Source organism: Rhinatrema bivittatum, chromosome 16, assembly GCF_901001135.1.
Source record: "Rhinatrema bivittatum chromosome 16, aRhiBiv1.1, whole genome shotgun sequence".
Taxonomy (NCBI): domain Eukaryota; kingdom Metazoa; phylum Chordata; class Amphibia; order Gymnophiona; family Rhinatrematidae; genus Rhinatrema; species Rhinatrema bivittatum.
This window is the reverse complement of record NC_042630.1, coordinates 11,830,360-11,854,859: the sequence shown is the minus strand read 5'-3', so window position 1 is coordinate 11,854,859 and position 24,500 is coordinate 11,830,360. Positions and strand designations below refer to the sequence as shown.

Sequence of the window (24,500 nt, the reverse complement as noted above, 5' to 3'; positions counted from 1 at the left end):
GAATAGGAAAAGTTTGTGGGGAAAGCTCATAACAAGAGAAAGGGGACATTTTTCCATAAGTTCACAATTGTGCAGAGAATAAATGAGAACAAACCTTCACTGGTGACCCTATTGAAGAGAGGAATGAGGATTACAGTTGGGACGTTTTCACCTTCGAAGATGTAACAGTCTTTGGGATTAGACTTGTCATTTGGATCTATCTCAATCTTGGGAAAGGGTATGTTGTTTGCTTTGCAGTAATCCGCAGCATGCGTAATATCCTGAAGGATTGAAACAGGGAGAAGCAGATGTTGGAACAAGTCTTTCACAGCTATCATTTATGAATTTTAGTTTGTAAACCGTTGTGATCTTGTGAATTTCACGTGAAATAAATAAATAAACATTTTAAAATTGAATAATGAGGATTCCATATTTTAAGGGACAAAAAGAGACAATATAGATTTTGACTGATTGCATGTATAGACTTGCAGGGGGCAATTCTCCTTTATAAAAAAAAAAAAAAAGCACGATTATAAACAACATATTTCATTTGTTTATATGGCACTCTACCCAGGGCACCTTACAAGAGCAGAATAGGCTATAGACAGTGCCTCCAGGCTCCAGTGATTCTGCAGCTATGGGAGAAACCACATGATTTACCATCATGCCGCACAATCAACAAATCTGAAGTTCCCCACCTCATAATTTAATCATCTGAAGAAAGCTACATTGTGCCTGCCTTCAATATCAGCTTTCTCTCTCTCTCTCTCTGTCGTTCTCTCTCTGTGCTTCCTTATCCTGCCCTTCCCCTCACATGCAACCTGGGTGGTGGGGCAACCAGCCCCTCCCCTCCTGTTATTCCCTTTCCTCTGACCTGAAGGGAACAGGGGGTGAGGAGAGAAGTTGGAGTGGACAGAGAAAATCATAATATTTAATCCTTCAAAGATCTCTCAAACTTAAAATAACATTGATATAATTATTGAATGGAGTAATGTTCCTTTCGAAGAATTTCATCTTTATATAAAGATTCTTTCAGCTGCTTATCTCACTAATCATACACAATTTAGAAAGACCTGGATGTGTTTTTGTAAGTCTGCATCTTCACAGATGACAGAGAAGCCATTAATTTCAATTCATCTTTTTTGTGACTGCTACTATGTGCCCAATATATGCACACATATTATTCTGTGTAATTAAAAACCAACAAACAGGTGATGCCAAGGGCATTTTCAACATATATAAGTGTATACACTCAGAAGGACGATAAGTACTTTTAAAAAAAATAAATAAATAAAAAGGATGGTTGCACTGCATTTCAATTAAGAAAAATGACATTTCACAGTTAAAAGTTTGTAACTTATGAGGTGAATTTTCAAAAGCATTTATGTACATACAATCTGCAAAAAGAGACTCCATGTGCAATTTTATGTGTACTGCAAAGAGGTGTGTTCTGGGCAAATTTGGGGCGGGGAAATCATTTATGACTGTACTTTTGATTTTCAAAAGTATGCACATAAACACATGGATACACATTTACTTCTGCACCCTTGCAGGTGTAAATTTGTGTGTGATTGCCACTCTGAGGTACACACGGTCCCCCTAATCTTCACAGTACTCTCACGCACATATGTTCACTTATAAATTTGAGCTGAAGTCTGCATATACTTCATCCCAGAGAGGGTAACTTTCAATCAGCTGCGTGTTTGTTTTCAAGCAGGAAAACCTTCCTTTATTGTTGAATTTCTCTTGCTACCTCTGGAAAAACTGAATTTTTTTTTGTGCCAAAAATTAAGATTCTTAAGGCAAAAAAAAATAAAAATAACCTTAAGGTCCATTACTTGTCTGACCCTTGAGAATATTCCAGTAAAAGAGTAAGTCTTTCTGTTATTGCTGAATTAGATTGGAAGGGCTTCTTTGAGAGGGCGCAATGCTGGTGAACCAGCAAGGGGAGGGGCTTCTCTACCTTGCACTTCCTGGCATGCCGTGGCGCTCCAGTCCGGCTTTATTTTCTGCGTTGTTTGAAGACATCAGGGAGGTCTTCTATGAGAGGGTTCAATAATGGTGAACCGGAAAGGGTGTGTGTGTGTGTGGGGGGGGGGGGAGGGGGGGGGGGGGTTGCTGCTCCACCATACTCTTCCCCATTTAGTTTCTCTTAACATTTGATAAGCTATTTAGGTTTTTGAAGGAATTTATACATCAAGACATTATTTTCATGCCACCACTTAAAAAAATCATTGAAAAAATTGTTTCTGATATTAAAGGATTATTTTTTCAAGGTGAATGATTATAGCTATAGTGCAACAGAAATAATATCTAATAGCGCAATATGAGCACTTGATATGACATCTGCTGTAGATTTTTTTTGGTATAATGCCATATTCATATCTGCCATATAGGTTGACTTGATAAGGGACTTATCTGTCCCAGAGAGTGTGCAATCTAGATGTAAAGAAAAGAAATCATACATGACAGGGAAAGTATGTTTTAGAGACAAAAAATGGTGGGGGACTTGGACTGATTGGGTGCTTAATAGGACTACATTTATAGAACCCCCAAAAGGCTGATGTCTGTGGGTACAAAGTAGTCATGAATTTCAGCCCGAATTTTCAAAGTAGATTTATGCATATAAGGCTGCTTTAAACATTTGGGGAACCAAACTTACATTAGTACAGTAAATGCGCACACATTTATAGCTGCTAGGGAGAAGGCATAAAGATGCACACGTATATTTATGTGCATAATTTTGAAAATCAAAAGTACATGCATTAATTATTTCTCCAACCCCCAAAGCTGACCTTGGGAATGCATCTTTGTCAAGCGCATTAAAATACACATGGAATATCCTCCACACATACCTTGAAATGCATAAACCAGGCAATTTTATAAGAGTCTATTTATGAGCATGCAATCAGGTTCTATGCAAGTAATTGCTTTTGAAAACTTATGCCTGCAGATCAATGACCACCAAAAGTTCAGGGATGAAAATGAAAGAACTGGCTTAGAAAGTTGACCAGTTCTTGAATACTTAAGCTGGCCAAGGTCTATTTTGGATAGGGTTTACTATTTATATCATACAGTAGGAATTCTAAAATGTGCACATTACCCAAAAAGCATCTGAATATTCAAAAGCGATGATGACTTGCACATTTTGCTGTTTTCTCAGAATGCAAGGAAATGGTAAATTGTTTGCATATCCTCCATCAATATAATACCGGAGTTCTGTATCTGTGATGTCACTGGGCATGGATGCACCTAAAATAAATAAATAAAAATCATTTGGTAGGAATTTCAGTCTTACAGGGTCAATTATCAAATTGAGTTATGGCATTAGTACTGGCGTTAGGGCCCTAATGCTCACGATAATGTCAAAACGCATGCATTATTTTCCACAAAATGTGAATTATCTGGCTAGAATTTAGCAGATTAAGTGGGGGGAGGTCCCGGGGTGTGATGTGGGCATTCCAGGGAGGAGCTGAGTTAACCGGATTGTATGTATCTGGCTAACTGTGACTTATTCGGGGATATTCGGCAGCAAGGCTGCACCGCTTATTATCCCGGTTAAGTTAGCCAGATATGGGTATCCAGCTGAATATGTACCCCTGCATGATTAAATTATAGGTGCTGAAAAGGTGCACAGAAAGGCAACAAAATGATTAAAGGAATGGAAAGACTCTCTTACGAAGAAAGGTTTGACAGATTAGTGCTCTTTAGTTTGGAGAAGAGTCAACTGAGAGGAGACATGATAAAGGTTTACAAAATTATGAGTGGTGTAGAGGAAGTTGATAGGGAAGAATAATTTGCTTTTTCCAGTAGTATATAACCAAGGGGACACTTCATGATATTAACTAGTACCAGATTAAAAAATAATCCTAGAAAGTACTTTTTCAGTCAATGCATAATTAAAATATGGACTTTGCTGCCAGGGAATGTGGTCAAGACTAGCTGAGCTGAAAAAAGGATTGAGTAAAGAAGAATTTATTTGATTATTTAGCTGCAAATAGGGCTTTTTTATTTGGGACCTGACAGGTATTTTACTATTTCCAAGCATTTCAGACTAGCCGCTATTGGAGAGAGAATGCTGCGCTCGATGGACTATTGGTCTAACATAACTTGACACTTTTTATATTCTTATGTTGTTTTTCCTCCTTCCAACCTTCCCTTAAATATATCAACAGGTGTATTATTATTATTAATATTATTAAAAATGTATTACCTGCATGCTCTACATTTTGTATAGTGTTTCCCATAGAAGTATATTTCTTATCTCTGGCTCTAAAATTCAGCAGTTATAATTATGGGGATGACTAGCGTTAATGCAATGTTTGTGTGTGTTGGGTTGTTTACTTATTCAAGGTCAAGCAGACTGTCTGATTGGGACCTGGTTTTGCCCCATTACAGGCACGGAAGTATAGTTCTGATTTTCTTAAGAAAATCAATGGGGCAAAAGTGGGTCTCTTTGTCCTTCTTCCCCAGTATTCATTCCTAAGCCTCACTCATCTAACCTGATTAAGGTGCAAACCCATCCTTTGACTGCCACCCACTCTGCATTGACAATACTGGCTGCCAGCACAGGCAGTACAGAGCAGTCAGCAGCCAAGGGATGAGCTTCCTCTGCTTCCCCCAGGTGAGTCTAAATAAAGGTTTAGAAGGACAGAAACGACCAAGCACCTCTTTCATCTTCAGCCCCTGTAAAAGACTGACAATAGAGTGCTGTCTCTTTAAGAGCTGGGGGGGGGGGAAGGAGATTCAAAATTGGATTGTATTGAGCATGTGCAAACAGATCACTGCTACAGCCTGAACAGAGTTTCTGCCCTGCTCTGAACTAATAAATATTATCTGTGCTGATTAAGGTGAGCAGCCCTCTATAATTGTATTCATGTGTATGTATTTATGTTAGTTAACATTGTTTTGAGATGTATTGAAGTTGTTTTTTTACTTTACCTAAAGAGTTTCAAAAATTGGATTGTATTGAGCATGTGCAAACAGATCACTGCTACAGCCTGAACAGAGTTTCTGCCCTGCTCTGAACTAATAAATATTATCTGTGCTGATTAAGGTTCTCTTTTCTGGAACCCTGCTGTGGATGACTTGGGAGTAATTGAACTGTGCCTTGTCAGGATTTGAAGCTCTTCTTTCAGATAGAGGCTGCTGTATTGTGGATTTGACAGTTGAAGCAAAGAGCAGTACTGACGCCATCTTCAGCTCTAAATTCAAATGGACACACAGTAGGGTACAATCTGGGACTTTGCTCGTTCAGAGACTGCTTAAGGTCGGGTGCTATTATCACATGCTGATTCTGGTTGAAATACTTAACATGAGTTTATGACAAAGTTGAGTTTTCTCTTGTAATATATACATGTGTTGATATGAAAAATGCAGATGCTTAGGAAGTGAACAGATTTATTTCAGTCATTCATCCCAGTAAAGATAAAACTGTTACTCACTAAAGAGCGTGTGGATTCATTTCTGATACTAGGCTGGGAATCAAAGTGCAGGTTTCAGACACAAGGAGTCATAAAGAAATGTGAACTTCAAGGGTTACATATGTATATGTATAGGGAGTTGTGATTTCTTGGACACTGTTCTATTGAACGTTTGTTGATTTTGTTGAATTTGAAAACAGCAAAAATATTATACAAAAGAATGTAAAACTACAAACTTGCCAGTAGAAGCAGAATTGACTTACTCTTGAGGAGGAAGTTATTCGAGGTTCCCCAGATCCAGCCCCACAAGCATTTCACTGTTTTAGTCACTAACGTATATAAAGATGTCTCAAGACCTGTGAAGAGAGATTAAAAAACAAACTCTACCATTTCAGACTTCTAAAAAAATGAAGTAAAGGAAGACATTGAACCTTGGAAAAATGATTATAATGTAGGATATGTAAAATAATAACAACAATAATAACATGATTTTCTTTTTCCAAAGCATGAGGGATACATATATATATAGATATACACAGTACATGAAGTGGACCAAATAACTCCTTTTAACCCAGCCAAAATTATGCAAGCTATGGAAGCCCATAAGTTCGTTTATCTGACAAGAAAAAGGCAGTTTCCAGCCTTGCTATTTTTACCTTGGTAAAGTGCTATATTTACCTGACTAATAAAACAAGGTGGCGCTGATAACTACTGCAGGAAGCCTCTCTATGTTTTGGCAATTCACTTTGGACTATAAATTCTATTAAAAGATTTTGTTATGATTTTTAAAGTATTAGGGGTGTGTATATTACTTTTTCTTTATATTCCAGCTTCTTCTCTACGTCTCTCCTGCTCCTCTAATCCTGTCCTGTTTGCCCGTCCCCAGTCTCTTACACTCTCAGCTGGTGCCAAACAGGGCACAGATCCCATAAGTTTCCCCACAGAGCGAGGAGGTATTCCTGGGGGGGCAGACCTGGGTCAGCATTAGGATTTATCTCAACCAACTTAAACAAGAATGTAATGTGCCGGTTATAATTTACTTTTAAAATGAATAAAATAAAATAAATACATTTATGTTGATACTTCTGAAGTTTCTAAAGTATGCGTAGATAATTATATTTGAGAAAACCAGCACAGAAAGAGCAGATGCAAACCTGTGTGGGTGCATTTTCTAACTCAATTTTCAAAGGGAAACTTGAGAACTACAGGTAAAAAAAAAAAAAAAAAGTTTCGGTGTAACTTACACATTCACACAGTTTGAAAACCAGCTCGGTAGATTTTGAAACAAACGCGCGGCGTCCATGTGCGCACAGTTCCCGGCACACATGGATGCCTGTGCGTTTGATTTTATACCGACGCATGTGCGCCAATATAAAATCGGCACGGCACGTGCCTGTGCAGGCATTTGCTGACCCAGGCGCGCAAGGGGGACGATTTTGTAAAAAAAATGCCTGCCAATGCATGTAGACTCTTACCAGTTCCATTCCCCCTAACTTTCCTCCCTTTTCTCTTCTCCTCCCCTACCCCTAATTCGTACCTAACTATCCTGATTTTTTTTTTGTTTTGTTTTATAGTAACCTGCTCCTCCGGAGCAGAGGTAAGTGCCTTCACCAGGACAGCACCTAATGGCGCTGTCCCAGCCAACCTCCGCCCTGCCCTCGCCCAGACCCCACCCTGGCTCGCCTCCAGCCCGTCCCTTTTTTCCAAACCCGGCACTTCCGCGCATACCGCAAGATATGCGCGTGGCCGGGCTGCATTGAAAATGCGTGTGGTGCGCGCCTGGCCCGGCCACGCACATAGCTCACAGTTTCCACGCATGGCCAGAGAATAAAAATTGGCCCCTAAGAGGGCAGAGAATTATATATAGGAGGCAATTTTACTGCCTTCATTGCATGCAACTTCCCTGGGGTCCATATTCAGTAGGCCGGTTGGTGGACATGTTGTCTGGCTAGAGTTAGCCAGATAGCGTGTCCGATACATTCAGCGGGATAAATGTCCTGCTGAATAATAACCAGCGTTAAGTTATCCGGCTACGTATAGCTGAATAACAAAACCCAAACCAATTATGTTTGAATATAGTTGGTTACTTTTTTGTTATCCTTCAAATGCAGTGTATGTGTATTGGTGGGAGGGAGGTTGGGAGTGACTGCTACTTTTTTTTTTTTTAATATAATGGAACTAAAGCCACCATTAACAAAATCAAATAACAAACAAAACTTGCACACCACTAGAAATTTCCCTCATAGTGATATCTGCCCAGAATTCTAATTTAAGGTCGCCAAAGATCAACGCCACTTCTCTGTGCTTTGCTTCCTAATCATTCCACTTTACTTCCTCTCTCTACTGCTAGCCATTCCCAGTCCTTTTTCCCCCTCCTTAGCAAACCAAACAATTCCAAACATTTAACCCACTGATCCCATTTCCCACCACTCACTAGATAACATTTATATATATACATAAAAATTATAGCAAGCATACATAATAAAATATACATAAGAAACCAAAATAACAGACAAAATAAGATAAAACCAGACACAAGACATATGATAAAAAAAAATAAACACCACAAGTCAAAAAGCATTCTTAAAAACAGCTCAGACTATGGAGTTATCAGAGGCAAATGGGTATCAAACAAGGAAAGCTGAAGTCGAAAGATGAGCCTTGAGAAGCTTTCTAAGGTGAAAGAAATCATTATTAGATCCTATCCAGTAAAATATTCCATAATGCAGGACCAGCTACAGTAAAAATCCATTATCTGGATTCTGCTGGGTGAGCATACCTGAGGGATAGGGCCTCTAGCAAACGTTTAGATGATGAAGGGAGGCAATGCATTAGGAAACAAAAGCTTAGTGCCGATTAAATACATGGGGGAGCAAGATCATGAAGGGCCTTAAAAATGAGAGTGAGAATCTTGAATTAGAGGCAAAGCTTTAACCGCCACAAATTTTGAAGCCAAACTTATCATTCCATAGCAAATTAAAAACTGAAAGCATATCCTGTAGAGAGTTCAGAACCATCTCATGCAACTGTAAAAACATAAGTGATACCACACTTGCAAATAACTCATGGACTTGCTGAGAGGAGTCATCAGCATCTTGGGGTGCAAACTGAATCAATTTATGAGTGATGCATAGGGACGCACAAGCTTTCTTGAAACATGGAACAATGACTTTCTCTTAAGTGCATTTGTATAGGGCTGCATACAACGCTACAGAAATGTGTAGCAGTAGCAGAATCTACTAGTAATAAATGGCTTTGGAAGTTGCCCTTTTTTGTATTTATGAGAAGTAATGGAATTGCCGAGGGTAGATCTCCTGTCAAAGGCACATGCCAGCATCGTCTGATTTTATGGATGCGCTGTAGATTTAGTCACTAACTGCACCACTTTAAAATGAAACAAGAAGTTCCATGCAGAACTAATGGAGCCTGCTTTCCTGTATGTGTTAAGAGGTAAATATTAAGTGCCACGCGGGGGCGCACATGTATGTGAGCACATGTTATAAAATAGCTTGGATGTGCGTACCATGTGCGCCCCAGTTTATATGCATGCATGCATGTGCACGTAAATGTCACCTGGACCACGTAAGTCAGGGGGATTTCATTAGATACACGTGCCGAAGCTAGAGCCCATTTTCCCAGTTCATTCCCAGTTCACCCAGTTAAGCAATTGCCCTAACCACCCCTGTTAGTTTGCCTACATTTTACCCTGTTAGGCCATATCCTCTAATCCTTGCAAAGGAGCCTATACTTTATTTTCGTGGTAGGGGGACCCCCGGAACGCGCTTGTGCACGTAAATGTGTACGCGCAGAATTCATGCCTCAGCCCCGGCCCTCCCATTCCTCACCCATGCCCCACCCAGAGCATGCCCACACCTCGCCCCTTTTTCCAGATAACTTTTTTTTTTGCATGTTACAGGAGATACGTGTGTTATTGCGGGCCTTTTGAAATCCATCTGGCGTGCGCGTATCTCCCGGTTTTGATGTGTGCAAGACTTTTAAAATCGACCAATGAGTGAATTCCAAAAAAATGATCTCTGTCAGGATTCCCTTAGAAACTCTGATCCCTTAAACCTCGTTTTCTTCCTTTGGAAAGTAAAGATATTAAACTTGTAGACTAACCCAAGGTTTTGAGTTTTGCAAAAAGTTTGCATATCCGTACTTAGGAGATTACATGAACACTGACTGTTAAAGGATGTTCCCAATTTTGATCCAAGAGGCGTCAGGTAGAAATGTTTAAGCAACATGGAGGAATTCCTGGGTTTGACCACAGTGAACATTTGTTTTTAATTTCACCATTTGTGTGACTGCAGGTGAATCACAAAATAATCCATTAAACATCAAATTCATCTGTTCTCAGAGTGCATTCTTTTCAGATGTTGAAACCTTTCATTAGACACAACCTGAAAGGAACAACGGGGATCCATATTCAACCACTGTGTGAATCGGAAAGTTAGCTGGACAAACTTATCTGGCTAACTTAGCCGGGATGTACCCAGCTATTTTAAAGTTAGCTCCATCCACCCATTCATCGTTCCTGAGTTTTCCTTCTAAGTGATGTCCATGGACCGTAGCTGGATATGCAGTGACATCACTTATCCAGCTGTCTCTTTTGAATAATAGGCTCATATTTTCTAAAACTAAAAAGTCTGCCTCATGATTTATTTATTTATTTATTTATTTATTTAAAGGCTTTTATATACCGGAGTTCATGCACTAGTGCATACCACTTCGGTTTACACGGAACAAGGAACAGAAAATTACATCAAACAGATTGAACAATTAAACAAATATACAATTACATCCAACAATTGGGTATAAAGTGAATTGGGTATATGATGAAGGTGTCATAGGTCAGTTTTACAAAGGAGATACAAAACCACCTCAGTTTAACTTCCTTTTCTAAAAGGGAAATCCAAAATAAATAAACTATTTATTTCATTTAAATATTATAGCACAACTTTCTCAGCAATGCTGTGAAAGCAAATTGCATTTATAAAACACTAAACATTCTAATATTAAGACAGAGAATATACATCAGACAAAAAATAAAATAAGACATAATAAAACTAGGTAGGAAATTAATGGTTAGCATCTAACCCTATGATAATGGGAGGTAACCATTGTGTCCATAATGACAACCATTAGAAACCATGCTCTTATTCAGTGGTGAAGCTTATTTTCCCATTTATACTCTGCATGCTCTTCAACCAGCAAAAGATTTTATACAAACCTGCCAGTGCACTATATGTAAAGATCCAAGGAGCTGCAGAATAATTTTAATGCCCCACTGACCTGCAAATTCCACAAGCAGGAGGAGGCGCAGTATGAAAACCAGATTTTCCTTTTCTTCCACATCATTTGTATCCCATCTGTCATTCATCAGTTTCACCAGCTGATAGGAAGCACTGTTGTCCACCACTGCCAAAACAAAATCCACAGTGAGGTGGACTTGGGAGCAAGCATACATGCCACTGATGGTTTGTTTTAAAATTAGGCTAGGCCTCCTACCACTCAGGGAAGTTAGCAGATTCTCCAGCACAGCCTTGCTGTCTTCTGCGCTTTCATTAATATTCATCTGAAGTTTTGAGAAGCGTGAGAAAACTTCAGCATGCTTTTCTGGGAGTGTAAAGAAAAGTAATCCATGTTGGTTTTCTACTTTAAAAAAAGTCAAGATCAATCTATGAAGCATTTAAATCTATTCATGGGGAGGTCCATAAAGGGTGACACATCACCACCTCAGCCAGCACCATCCTCTCCTCACATCACCCTCATCAATGCCATTGACACCACCCCTTCACTGCCATGAACCCAATTAAACTCAATATCATTGACTTGAATCTTCAACATTTGATGTCATGCAAGAAATGGTTAAAAGGGAACTAAGAATGAAATGCATGCTACTTTAAATTAGCATTTAATATAAAATATGTAAAATGATAAGAACATACCAGGCACTGCTGCCAAAAGATGAGTAACCGAATCCGGGGATGGTGCATGGTGTTTTAGGATCTCTATAATTTTTTCTTTAAAATGAATACAAACATATCTATTAATAAAGAACAGTTTCAGACAGGCTCTACCAGATTCTGCTACTTGACTGCTCATTGAGTTATGGATTTGCAGTGGCATTGTGAGGGGCTTGCGGACATGCATGACCAACCTTAGTGGCCCAACCCTCTCATGCCTCATCAGCTTCCATCATGGCCAAATATGATTCAAGATTTTGTTTCAGGTCTGATATGGGAAAGGTTTTGCCCTATTTAATAAAAAAAAAAAAAATCCTGATTGCCATTGATTAGTTTAGATTTGTTTGCAAGGAAAAAAACATGATTAAGAAAATAAAACAACTACTGAAACCTTATGGCAAGTTACACTTCATCACCTAAGCTTAGGGGAGAGTGGTTTTGTTAAAGCTTACATAAGTTTGTGGGTTGTTACATTTATTTTATTTGTTTATATAATGAGTTTTATATACCGTCATTCGGAAACATCAAAATAACGCCATCATAACGGTTTACAAAATAAGGTTACAGGGATAAGGGGGGTAAACAAGGGATGCAAAGTACAAACTGTTATTAAGCATAGGGGATAACGTGTAAGGATTTAGTTCAGTTTTTTTTTGTTTCATTTCTTATTTATGAAAACCTAGATGTTATTTATGACACCTACATGCATGTGTCACACCAGTTTTCAAAGCCAACACACTCACAGTGGTTTATGGACTTAAATGATGTGTTATGAAACTGCCAGGAATTTTTTGCGGCTAAACTTAGATGTCTATGTCGTGTATGCATGAAAGTTTCCTCGTGCCGAGCATCAGCTTTACCAGGGTTGGCTCCATGGCTGTGTAAAAAAGAATAGGCTTGATTTTCAAAAGCATTTACCTGCTTAAAACTGGGTTTTACATGTGTAAACGCAATTTATCTGAGTTAAGTGGCTCTTAAAAATTGCTACAATATAGGCTATGAAATTGTTCATAGGTTTTACCCACACCAAAGTCATTCTAGGCCTACCCTGGTTCATGTTGCACGAACCCCATGTCAATTGGGGTACTCTACAGCTCCCCAGATGGGGCTCTTGCTGCTTTGATCAATGTCTCACCTGTCTTGCAGCTTAACAGACAGTCACCCTAGAGCTACCAGGCCTGCCACCACAGCACACAGAATACGCTGATGTTTTCAGTAAAAGCAGGCAGAAATCTGGCCTCCACGCCACTCCTACAATTGTCCATAGACTTGGTCCCCAGCAAGGATCCACCCAGAGGCAGAGTATACCAGCTCTTTTAACTGGAAATAGAGGCTATGTCGAAGTATAACAAAGAAAATCTGGACCAAGGATTCAATCACCCCTCTTCCTCACCTGTAGAGTTGTTATGTCCCTGCATTGATTATCGTGGTTGTAACTTGATTATTAAAAAGAACTGCTATCCTCTTCCCTTGATCTCTGAGCTCTTTGACAACCTTTGGGGTGTACAAATATTTACCAAGCTATACCTTCGGGGGACATACTACTTGATCAGAATCTGAGAAGATGACAAATGGAAGACCACCTTTAACACCTATGGTGGGCACTATGAATACCTAATGATGCCCTTCGGGTTGTGCATTTCCCCGCAGTCTTCCAATTTATGGTAAATAAGATCTTTCATGACCTCTTCTCTCATGTGGTAGTTTACCTGTATGATATGTTGTGAGTGAGCTGTTTAGTGGACCCTTGGGCCGACCTGTGAGAGACTGGGGAGAGGTGTACTATAGTCTCTCGAGATTGACAGGTCGGGAGGTGGATACCAGGCAGGAGCTGGATGTGAGCTTCACCCTGGAAGCCGGTACTCCCCCGGGAGGAGCCCGTAGGAGCCCAGCCGCTGGGACTTAGGAGATCACAGAAGCTGGAGCTGGAGCGGGCAGGCAGGGATCAGGAGTCAGGCAGGAACTGAAGCAGGCTGGGACTGAAGCAAGCAGGAACTGGAGCAAGACTGGCTACTGGAACCAGACAGGAGCTGAAGCAGGACTGGCTACTGGAACCAGACAGGAGCTGAAGCAGGACTGGCTACTGGAACCAAGCTGGAACTGAAGCAGAACAGGTTACTGCAAGCAAGACAGACAGAAGCAAGACTTGAGCACGGAAGAACACAAGTCTCAGGCAGGAATGGAGTCGCTAACGCACGGCGCAACAGAGAACCACAAGGTACCCTGTTGCAAGGCAAAGTCCTGGGCTCCATGGCGGCCTTACATAGGCCGCCGCGTCTGTCGTCATGGATAGGGCGGAGCCTTCAGTGGCGGAAAATGGCCTTTATAAGCGCGGCTTACGCGTGCGCGTGCACCTAGGGAGAAGGCGTCCAGGCAGAGCTTCTCAGCAGCATCCCCCACCCCGCGGGGATGCCGTGAAACAGGCCACAGACCCTCGGAGACGGGCCGGGACCAAGGAGGTAAGGGCCTAGTCGCTACTGCCGCGACTGGGACCGTAACATGATATCCTAGTCTTCTCGAATCATTGTCAGAGCACCGACATCATGTGAAACAGATCCTCCAGAGACTACGGGGTCGATTTTCAAAGGAGCACGCGCCTGTCCATGTGTGCGTGCACACATGGTTGCGGCTATTTTATAACATGTGCGTGTAGGTGCATGAGTGTTATAAAATATGATATCCGCACACACATGGGCGGCAGATTTTAACATCCATGAGCAAATGTGCGGGTAGATGGCCTCCTCCGCATGCGGGGGGGGGGGTGGGGATTTTAAAAGTCCACATGCGGCAATGCAATTAAGACTCCCCCAGTTCTCTCCCATTCCACTCCAATTAAGAAGCAAACTGGGAGGGAACTTTCCTATGCCTAACCCTACCCTTCCTACCTCTTCCCCTATCCTACCCGCTACCTAACTCTTACAGTTTTTTTTTTATTTTTACCTTGCTGCTCCTCTGGAGCAGCAGTAGATTCTACGTGGTGGCCAGCTGCTAGCCCGCGCTTCCCCAGGACAGCGACAAATGGCGCTGACCCGGCCCACCCCACCCAGACTCTGCTCCATGACTCGCCCCTTTAGAGAGATCCAGAACTTCGGTGCATACCAGGGTTTACGTGCATGGCCAGACCTGTTATAGAGTGTGCATGGCGCGCACAAGGCCCAGCCACACACACAAACCCTGGTATTTGCACGCACGTGAGCTTTTGAAAATGTACTTGAACACGATATCTCCACCAAGTTAGAGAAGTATACCTCAGAACAGGAAGAACTTTCCTTCTTGGGATATATTATCTTTCAAAAAGGCTTCCGTATGTACCTCGATAAATTAAGCAGTGGCCCTGGCCCAAAGGCCTTAGGGCTCTGCAACATCTCCTGGGGTTCACAAATTACTGCAGGAAATTTATCCTTGATAATTCCTCTTAAGCAGCCCTGCTCACAGCCCTAACTAAAAAAAAGACTCAGACACCAAGAACTGGACCATGGATGCTATCCATGTCTGAAAAAGGAGTTCCCCCTTGATCCATGCCTAAATTACCTTGATCCACCCAAACCATTTATCCTGGAGGTAGATATGTCTACTCTCCTCCTAAAGTATAACCAAAACAGTATACATGTGACCTGCTCCTACTTTTCAAAGAAATTCTCTCTGCAGAGAAGAATTATACCATTGGAAATCATTAGTTACTAGCGGTCAAGCTGACCTTGGAAGAATGGCAACACTGCTGGAAGAAGCCAAGCACTCAGTAACTATCTATATGGATCACAGTTGTACTAGATCACCTAGTACAACTGCAGAGATTGAACCCTTGGCAGGCCCATTGCTTGTTGTTTTTTAATTGGCTTGATTTCGAACTGTGGTACCGACCCACTGAGAAAAACATACAAGCTGATGCCCTCTCACGTTCATTTGATGCTGAGGGCTCTCTGGAATCCCCATGGCACATCATCACTCCTGCAATGATTATGGTTGCTGCCACATTTACAGTTCTTCCTAGGGAAAACATTGTTCCCTGGTGCCTATGACAGAAGATTCTTCAATGAGCCCATGATTCCCGCCTGATGGGAATCCCACCAGACCTTGGAATCAGTCGCTCAACACTACTGGTAGCCTCAGGTGAAAACCGACTTGAAGCATTTTATACAGTATTGCCCCACATGTGCCATGAAAAAAAGCATGCGAGCTTAAACTTGGGGGTTGCTACAGCCACTGCCAGCCCCCAAATAACCCTGGACCTATTTGGCCACTGACTTCATCACTGACCTTCCCCTCTCTGGTGGCAACACCACTATATGGATGGTAGTGGATAGATTTTCTAAGATAGCACATTTCACGCCCCTGCCGGGCTTCCCATCTGCACCTGAACTGGCTAAATGTTTTGCCAACATACATTCCATCTGTACAGGCTTCCCCTTCACATCCTCTCAGACTGGGGGGGTAAGTTCACAACCCGCTTACCACCCTCGGAGCAACAGACAAACCAAGTGGGTAAATCAAAGTCTCAAGGCCTTTCTTCAAGCCTACTTGAACCAACGGCAGGATAACTGGTCCTTCCCACTTCCTGTGGGCCGGATTCTCACATAATAAACATGTAAGCAGTTCCACAGGGTCAGCTCCGTTCTACTTCATATTAAGAACATAAGAACATGCCATACTGGGTCAGACCAAGGGTCCATCAAGCCCAGCATCCTGTTTCCAACAGAGGCCAAACCAGGCCACAAGAACCTGGCAATTACCCAAACACCAAGAAGATCCCATGCTACTGATGCAATTAATAGCAGTGACTATTCCCTAAGGGGCGGATTTTAAAAAGCATTTACTCGAGCAAAACTGGTTTTTGCTCGAGTAAATACACTTTACTCAAGTAAGTGGGCTTTTCAAAATTGCTACAATATATGCCATTGAATTGTCCATAGGATTTACTCAAGTAAGTGCACTTTACTCGAGTAAATAGCTTTTGAAAATTGCTACGATAGTATGTCACATTTACATGCGTAACTCCTTTGAAAATGACCCCCTAAGTAAACTTGATTAATAGCAATTAATGGACTTCTCTAAGAACTTATCCAAATCTTTTCTAAACCCAGCTACACTAACTGCACCAACCACATCCTCTGGCAACAAATTCCAGAGTTTAATTGTGTGGAGTGAAAAAGAATTTTCTCAGATTAGTCTTAAATGTGCTACTTGCTAACTTCATGGAGGCTCCCCTAGTCCTTCTATTATTCAAAAGTGTAAATAACCGATTCACATCTATTCATTCAAGACCTCTCATGATTTTAAAGACCTCTATCATATCCCCCCTCAGCCGTCTCTTCTCCAAGCTGAACAGCCCTAACCTCTTCAGCCTTTCCTCATATTCAGACGCCATCCCTGTATGTCTAGACTTTGTGGGACAAGAACTCCAAGAATATGGCAGAAGAAACACCATCTTCTGAAGCAAGTGGTGGAATGCTTTAATAAACAAGCTGACAAGAAACTCCATCCTGCGCCTCAACGTCACTTGGGAAGCTTAGTTTGACTTAGCACTAAAAATCTACGATTGAAGAAGCTACCTCTGAAGCTTGCACCAACATTCATGGGTTCATTCCCCATGGGTCCATTCCCCATTAAGAGACAACTAGGCCCCTGTGACTTCCAAGGTCAAGCTACCAGCATCTTTATGTATTCATGATGTGTTCCACATCTCTCTTTTGAAACCACCAGAACCCAAGGGCTCAACTTGTGGGGGAAGCGGCTGGTAAAAGTGAAGCTCCAGACTGTCCCGCTATATGGCACATTTGCCAGCTGCCTTCATAGGCCTCCTGGGTTTGCCCTTGAGTCTGCATCATCTTCGCTGCAGCACAAAGGGCTCACACATCCGCCACTCTTCAGAAACGGAAGTACGTTCTCTTTCAAACTTGATAGACAGTCCTCTGGTTAAAAGTACCCACAATGTAAATAATTTGAAATTTTACCCTTGTGTGACAGAGGAAATTAAAATCTTTTTTTTTGTATCAATAAGACAAATCTATTCCCAGTCCTGCCCTCCATAATTTAAATTTTGATACCGTACCTATGATCAATTTAATTATTTGTTCAATGTCAGCCGGTGCACTGGAACATATTGCTGAAAATAGCAATGAAATAAATGCGTTAGAACAACAATACAGGAGAAATGAAACTTACTGACATATAACACAGGCTGGTAGTATAAGAGCAGAGCAGGATACTGGCACATGTATGTTATTCTTAAATTTTGTCAGCATGGGAGCTGTCCTTTTTAAAGGACAATTTTGAAACATCTGATTCATTTATATGACATTGATACTCAGTTGTAGGGATGTGAATCGTTTTCCATATCGTCTTAACGATAGAAATCGTGTGGCAGGGCAAGAAAATCGTCTTAGGCACGATTTTTTAGTTTAAAAATCGTTAAAAATCGTTTTTTCCGATTAGTGCGCACTAACTCGAGTTAGTGCGCACTAACGGGAGTTAGTGCGCACTAACTGGGAGTTAGTGCGCACTAACTGAAAATGATACAATTTGACACTTTTCAGGTCAGTTAAGGTCAGTTTAGGAATGAATATGTATTCCTATTGGCTGCCCTCTTATTTATTCATGTTACCAAGTTTCCTACTGACAGTATATGGGGGATGGGAAATGGAAACAGTTGGTAGCTTGACAAAACAAGTAATGTGATCAGTCAATGTGACTAGAACTTGTGCCCTAACCCTGATACCAGGGGTATTGTGATCTTCCTGCACACAGTGCCCTATCCCTAATACCAGGGGTGTTGTGATCTTCCTGCACACAGTGCCCTATTCCTGATACTGGGGGTGTTGTGATCTTCCTGCACACAGTGCCCTATTCCTGATACCGGGGGTGTTGTGATCTTCTTGCACACATCCCGATATCAGGGATAGGGCACTGCATGCAGGAAGATCACAACACTCCTGGTATTAATAGGGATAGGGCACTGCATGCAGGAAGATCACAACACTCCTGGTATTAATAGGGATAGGGCACTGCATGCAGGAAGATCACAACACCCCTGGTATCAGGGATAGGGCACTGTGTGCAGGAAGATCACAATACCCCGGAGGAGTGAGGGTCAGGCAGCTCCCCCCTGTCTGTGAAGCCAGCCTCTCACTAGTAATGCAGGGAGGGAGCTGTCTCAGACTTCACCATCCTCCCCCCCCCCCCTTACCCACACACCATTCACTAGCTGGGACATGGGGGAAGTCAGGAGTGAGGGTCAGGCAGCTCCCCCCTGTCTGTGAAGCCAGCCTCTACTAGTAATGCAGGGAGGGAGCTGTCTCAGACTTCACCATCCACCCCCCCCCCCCCCTCACCCACACACCATTCACTAGCTGGGACATGGGGGAAGTCAGGAGTGAGGGACAGGCAGCTCCCCCCTGTCTGTGAAGCCAGCCTCTCACTAGTAATGCAGGGAGGGAGCTGTCTCAGACTTCACCATCCTCCCCCCCCCCCTCACCCACACACCATTCACTAGCTGGGACATGGGGGAAGTCAGGAGTGAGGGTCAGGCAGCTCCCCCCTGTCTGTGAAGCCAGCCTCTCACTAGTAATGCAGGGAGGGAGCTGTCTCAGACTTCACCATCCTCCCCCCCCCCTCACCCACACACCATTCACTAGCTGGGACATGGGGGAAGTCAGGAGTGAGGGTCAGGCAGCTCCCCCCTGTCTGCGAAGCCAGCCTCTCACTAGTAATGCAGGGAGGGAGCTGTCTCAGACTTCACCATCCTCCCCCCCCCCCTCACCCACACACCATTCACTAGCTGGGACATGGGGGAAGTCAGGAGTGAGGGTCAGGCAGCTCCCCCCTGTCTGTGAAGCCAGCCTCTCACTAGTAATGCAGGGAGGGAGCTGTCTCAGACTTCACCATCCACCCCCCCCCCTCACCCACACACCATTCACTAGCTGGGACATGGGGGAAGTCAGGAGTGAGGGACAGGCAGCTCCCCCCTGTCTGTGAAGCCAGCCTCTCACTAGTAATGCAGGGAGGGAGCTGTCTCAGACTTCACCATCCTCCCCCCCCCCCCTCACCCACACACCATTCACTAGCTGGGACATGGGGGAAGTCAGGAGTGAGGGTCAGGCAGCTCCCCCCTGTCTGTGAAGCCAGCCTCTCACTAGTAATGCAGGGAGGGAGCTGTCTCAGACTTCACCATCCTCCCCCCCCCCTCACCCACACACCATTCACTAGCTGGGACATGGGGGAAGTCAGGAGTGAGGGTCAGGCAGCTCCCCCCTGTCTGTGAAGCCAGCCTCTCACTAGTAATGCAGGGAGGGAGCTGTCTCAGACTTCACCATCCTCCCCCCCCCCCTCACCCACACACCATTCACTAGCTGGGACATGGGGAAGTCAGGAGTGAGGGTCAGGCAGCTCCCCCCTGTCTGTGAAGCCAGCCTCTCACTAGTAATGCAGGGAGGGAGCTGTCTCAGACTTCACCATCCTCCCCCCCCCCCCTCACCCACACACCATTCACTAGCTGGGACATGGGGGAAGTCAGGAGTGAGGGTCAGGCAGCTCCCCCCTGTCTGTGAAGCCAGCCTCTCACTAGTAATGCAGGGAGGGAGCTGTCTCAGACTTCACCATCCTCCCCCCCCCCCTCACCCACACACCATTCACTAGCTGGGACTTGGGGGAAGTCAGGAGTGAGGGTCAGGCAGCTCCCCCCTGTCTGTGAAGCCAGCCTCTCACTAGTAATGCAGGGAGGGAGCTGTCTCAGACTTCACCATCCTCCCCCCCCCCCCCTCACCCACACACCATTCACTAGCTGGGACATGGGGGAAGTCAGGAGTGAGGGTCAGGCAGCTCCCCCCTGTCTGTGAAGCCAGCCTCTCACTAGTAATGCAGGGAGGGAGCTGTCTCAGCCTTCACCATCCTCCCCCCCCCCCCCCCTCACCCACACACCATTCACTAGCTGGGACATGGGGGAAGTCAGGAGTGAGGGTCAGGCAGCTCCCCCCTGTCTGTGAAGCCAGCCTCTCACTAGTAATGCAGGGAGGGAGCTGTCTCAGACTTCACCATCCTCCCCCCCCCCCTCACCCACACACCATTCACTAGCTGGGACATGGGGGAAGTCAGGAGTGAGGGTCAGGCAGCTCCCCCCTGTCTGTGAAGCCAGCCTCTCACTAGTAATGCAGGGAGGGAGCTGTCTCAGACTTCACCATCCTCCCCCCCCCCCCCTCACCCACACACCATTCACTAGCTGGGACATGGGGGAAGTCAGGAGTGAGGGTCAGGCAGCTCCCCCCTGTCTGTGAAGCCAGCCTCTCACTAGTAATGCAGGGAGGGAGCTGTCTCAGACTGGTATCAGGGTTAGGGCACTGTGTGCAGGAAGATCACAACACTCCTGGTATTAATAGGGATAGGGCACTGTAAGAGATGACTGTAGTAGATTGAATAAAGATCTGATGTTTCTGCTCTCCTCACACCAAACAAAAACAACACACAAGCAGAGAAGCCCTTCTTACAAAGCTGAGCTAGTGAGTTAAGTAGGAGGAAAAGTAAACATACTGGTGCCAGTGTGGCTACTTAAAAAATACACTTACCAACAATCAATTACATATATTTGAACTGTGTACAGTTCCAGCCAGGACCACCTTTCTAAAATGCACAGTGATTGGCAAATTCAACATGCACTAGCATTTCAGGTGCCTGCTAACAAAAATAATAAACAAACAAGTTCTAGTCACGTGAGTGCTGATCATTACATTACTTTTTTTGTCAAGCTTCCAACTGTTTCCATTTCACATCCCCCCAACCATATTGGTAACATCAATAGATAAGAGCACAGCCAGCCAATAGGAATACATACATACATATTCATTCCTAAGTGACCTTTACTGACCTGGGAAGTGTGAACACTTTGTTTCATTTTCTGTTGGTGTTCGTTAGTTTCCAGTTCCATTTCCCATCCCCCCAACCATCACCTCAGTGGTAACCTTGGTAATATCAATAGATAAGAGGGCAGCCAGCCAATAGGAACACATATTCATTCCTAACTGACCTTCAGTGACCTGGAAAGTGTTTATTTGTATCATTTTCAGTTAGTGCGCACTAAATCGAGTTAGTGCGCACTAACTCGAGTTAGTGCGCACTAACACGATTTAACGATTTTTAACGATAAATCGTTAGAATTTCTATTGTATCGTGTTCTATAACGATTTAAGACGATATAAACATTATCGGACGATAATTTTAATCGTTGAAAAACGATTCACATCCCTACTCAGTTGACAGAAGTGGTGAACATCTTCTGGCAGCTGTTTAATTGTTTGTTTTATTGCACTGTTTTTAAATTACAGTTTACAGTAAAAAAAAAAAACAACTATGCATGTTGTTTTGTACCCCACCCTGAACTTTGGAGGGTGTGGGAAAAAATATTTTAAATAAATAAACTCTACCTTAGGCACAAGGGATCAACAATGATTTCCTACAACTATTATGAGTTTTTTTGCAAATGTATTAGGGCTGAGCAGTCAGAAGTTTTCTGCTGTTTTGTTTCAATTAATTATTTCTTTCATTTGTTTCATTACATTTTAGCATCATTACATTTTTAATGCACTGTAAACCGATTACTGTCCATTAACATGAACTAATGCACATTGAATTGATTTAGGGTATGCTAATTCCGAAAATTGCATGCCAATATTTTTGTACGCCTCTCAAAATAATAGAGTGTATTAATTAATCCAAACAGAAAAAAAAAATCAAATGCACATCCCTAAAATGTACATTTGTGAATAATTGCCTAGCCATCTTTTCTATGTTTTCAAAAGTGTGAAAGTTGTAAAACTGTTAGAATCACTCCTGCAGGAAATGTGGGGAGCTGTGCAGTTATGGCAACAGTCTTGCTCCAATTTATCCCAGTTTCTCATAGCCCCTTGAGTCTAACTGCTGTCAGTTAGTGTTCCTATGCAAATCTGTATGGAGGAGTGACAAGTGTTATTGGAACATCTGTACTAATTCCTCCTCTAATTCCCTTCAAATATCTTTTTTTTTTTTCAGGCTGTGATAAATATTTCTCTTTTTATTTTCTTTGGTGAATATTGCCTGAATATGACAATTGCTGTTTGATTTCTGTGGGTGTGGGGGTGGGGGTTGGTGGGGGTGTGTCAGGGGGAATCAGCATTTGCAGAAAACTGGAGTGAATTGAGTCCATGCTTACTCTCCCTAACCAAGAGAGTTTACTAAGTCCCTCATTAGTGATTTAAGAAATAAAGAGGCTCAGTCACCATTCATCCAATTCTGGGAAGGAGGAAGCCGAGCCTACCTTCAAGATAGCAGAGATCGTTCTCGGGTTCCTTCTTCTGTAATTTACCGTTACTGAATTTGCTGTCAAAGAGTTTGCTGCTCACGAATGCTCCAAGCAAGGGGTATCCAGCCTCATGGGGGGTGAACTGAAACCAGGTTCCTGGGAACACACAAGAAATGCGGAGGATTTATTTTTACTGGTAAGGAAACATTGTCCTTAAAGCAATAATCTGACAACATGACTGATATGGTCTTCAAAGTCCATCTGCTGCAACATCTTCAAATACTACCTCTTTACTACCACGGAGAAATGCAGTGGTGACATTTTCCCTCTTTAAACTTCATACGGTTTAGTGCTAACATGTTCTTCTTGTGTTTTCAGGACCGTTCTGAAGGCCTTGGTGACATCCAGACTGGATTTTTGTAATACACTTTCTGCTTGATTGCTATACAGTGCATTTCATCCCCTCCAGCTGGTGCAAAATGCCACAGAATGAATTTTACCAGGCTCATACTTCCAGGATCACATAACTCCGAAAATTTAAAGTGGCTTCTCTAATCCAGAAAATAATTTATGGAAATTCAGACTGTTGGATGAGCACAATTTTGTGGGTCTATTAAACTTTTGCGGTCCCTCAGATCTGAAGCTAAATATTTATTTATGTATGTATTTATTTATTTAACGTGTTTTGTATGCCATCATTCGGTTTCGCCATCATAACGGTTTATATAATCCTCATGGTTTACATGGTATTGGAGGCACTACCTATCAAGGCAGGTCACTTGAAAATCACTAGAGACAGAGGCTTCTCTATTACTGGGCTGTTGTTTTGGGACACTCTTGCAGACCAATTAAATCATATCCCAATTATTTAGAGCACTTCCTTTTAAAATACGTTGGATATAATGGGTTAAGGACAATTGAATGCCATGGCACTTTCAAAAAGCTATTACAACCTTTTTTATTTACTCAAAGTTTAGTTAAAATAAGGAATGAGCAGTAAGAAATGTTTGATATGCTGAGCATTGTGCTAGTTTTTATGGGAGCTTTTGCAGGTTTTGTTAGTCTGTGTTTGCATTATTTTAATTGATTATGTATTGTTTTGTTTATATTGTAATCCGCTTCAAACTTTTAGTAACTGTGATGAAGCAGAGAGCACATTCAAATTTCTCTTGCTCTAGTGGAATTTATTGTCACAACTTATGAGGCATTCTGTTTTCTTCATGATTGATATGGCTGCTCAAATTCCTGGCAATCTTACAATTGTCAGGCTTGACACAACACTATCAAACTGCCTTCAAGTCCTGTTGCTCCACTCTTGCCTTCCTTTGCTTGCTATTCAACATATTTCCATAGCGACGTCTTCAATATAAACACACATAACAAACATGCTGTGGCAAACTGCATAGCACAAAATGTCTTTGTGGTTTAACATTATACAATCTCTGATAATATAACCTCATCAGTTCTTTTAATATGAAAAACCAGTAACAATCTATGGCTCGAACGTAAAACAAGACAAATAATGAAACAGAAAGCAAGGTCAAGCTATCAGTAAAGAAGTAGAGTGCATGAGAAGGGAGAACAATGATAAAATAATATCGAGTGACCTTTGCTTCTTAAATTTCTGTGGTACAGAGCATAATCCTGACTTCATTAATCATTATTATTATTTATTTAATGGGGATTGAACTAAACATCTCTTGGATGGCCAGGAGTTAGGATAAAGCCCTTGTGCATACTAAACATTAAAGCCATGCATTCAACAATTATCCAGATCAAAAATCACAAAATCAAGATGCATCATGGATCTTAGATTTCACAGAAGGGTCAAATTTAATTCAAACTGTATCAGGTCAGAGTAGATCAGAG

The 24,500-nt window shown here is 42.5% G+C and overlaps 1 protein-coding gene across 1 annotated transcript in view; it reads right to left on the bottom strand.

Moving 5' to 3' along the window:
* LOC115078073 (cytosolic phospholipase A2 gamma-like) overlaps positions 1–24,500 on the bottom strand; it is a 51,984-nt gene that overhangs the window by 5,716 nt on the left and 21,768 nt on the right. The window contains exons 8-15 of the mRNA XM_029580694.1: positions 22,647–22,787; positions 17,418–17,471; positions 11,351–11,425; positions 10,911–11,018; positions 10,695–10,820; positions 5,666–5,758; positions 3,083–3,231; positions 95–260 (exon numbers count right to left, since the gene is read on the bottom strand). Of these exons, the coding sequence (XP_029436554.1) occupies positions 95–260; positions 3,083–3,231; positions 5,666–5,758; positions 10,695–10,820; positions 10,911–11,018; positions 11,351–11,425; positions 17,418–17,471; positions 22,647–22,787 (912 nt within the window). The remainder of the gene's footprint in view (positions 1–94; positions 261–3,082; positions 3,232–5,665; positions 5,759–10,694; positions 10,821–10,910; positions 11,019–11,350; positions 11,426–17,417; positions 17,472–22,646; positions 22,788–24,500) is intronic.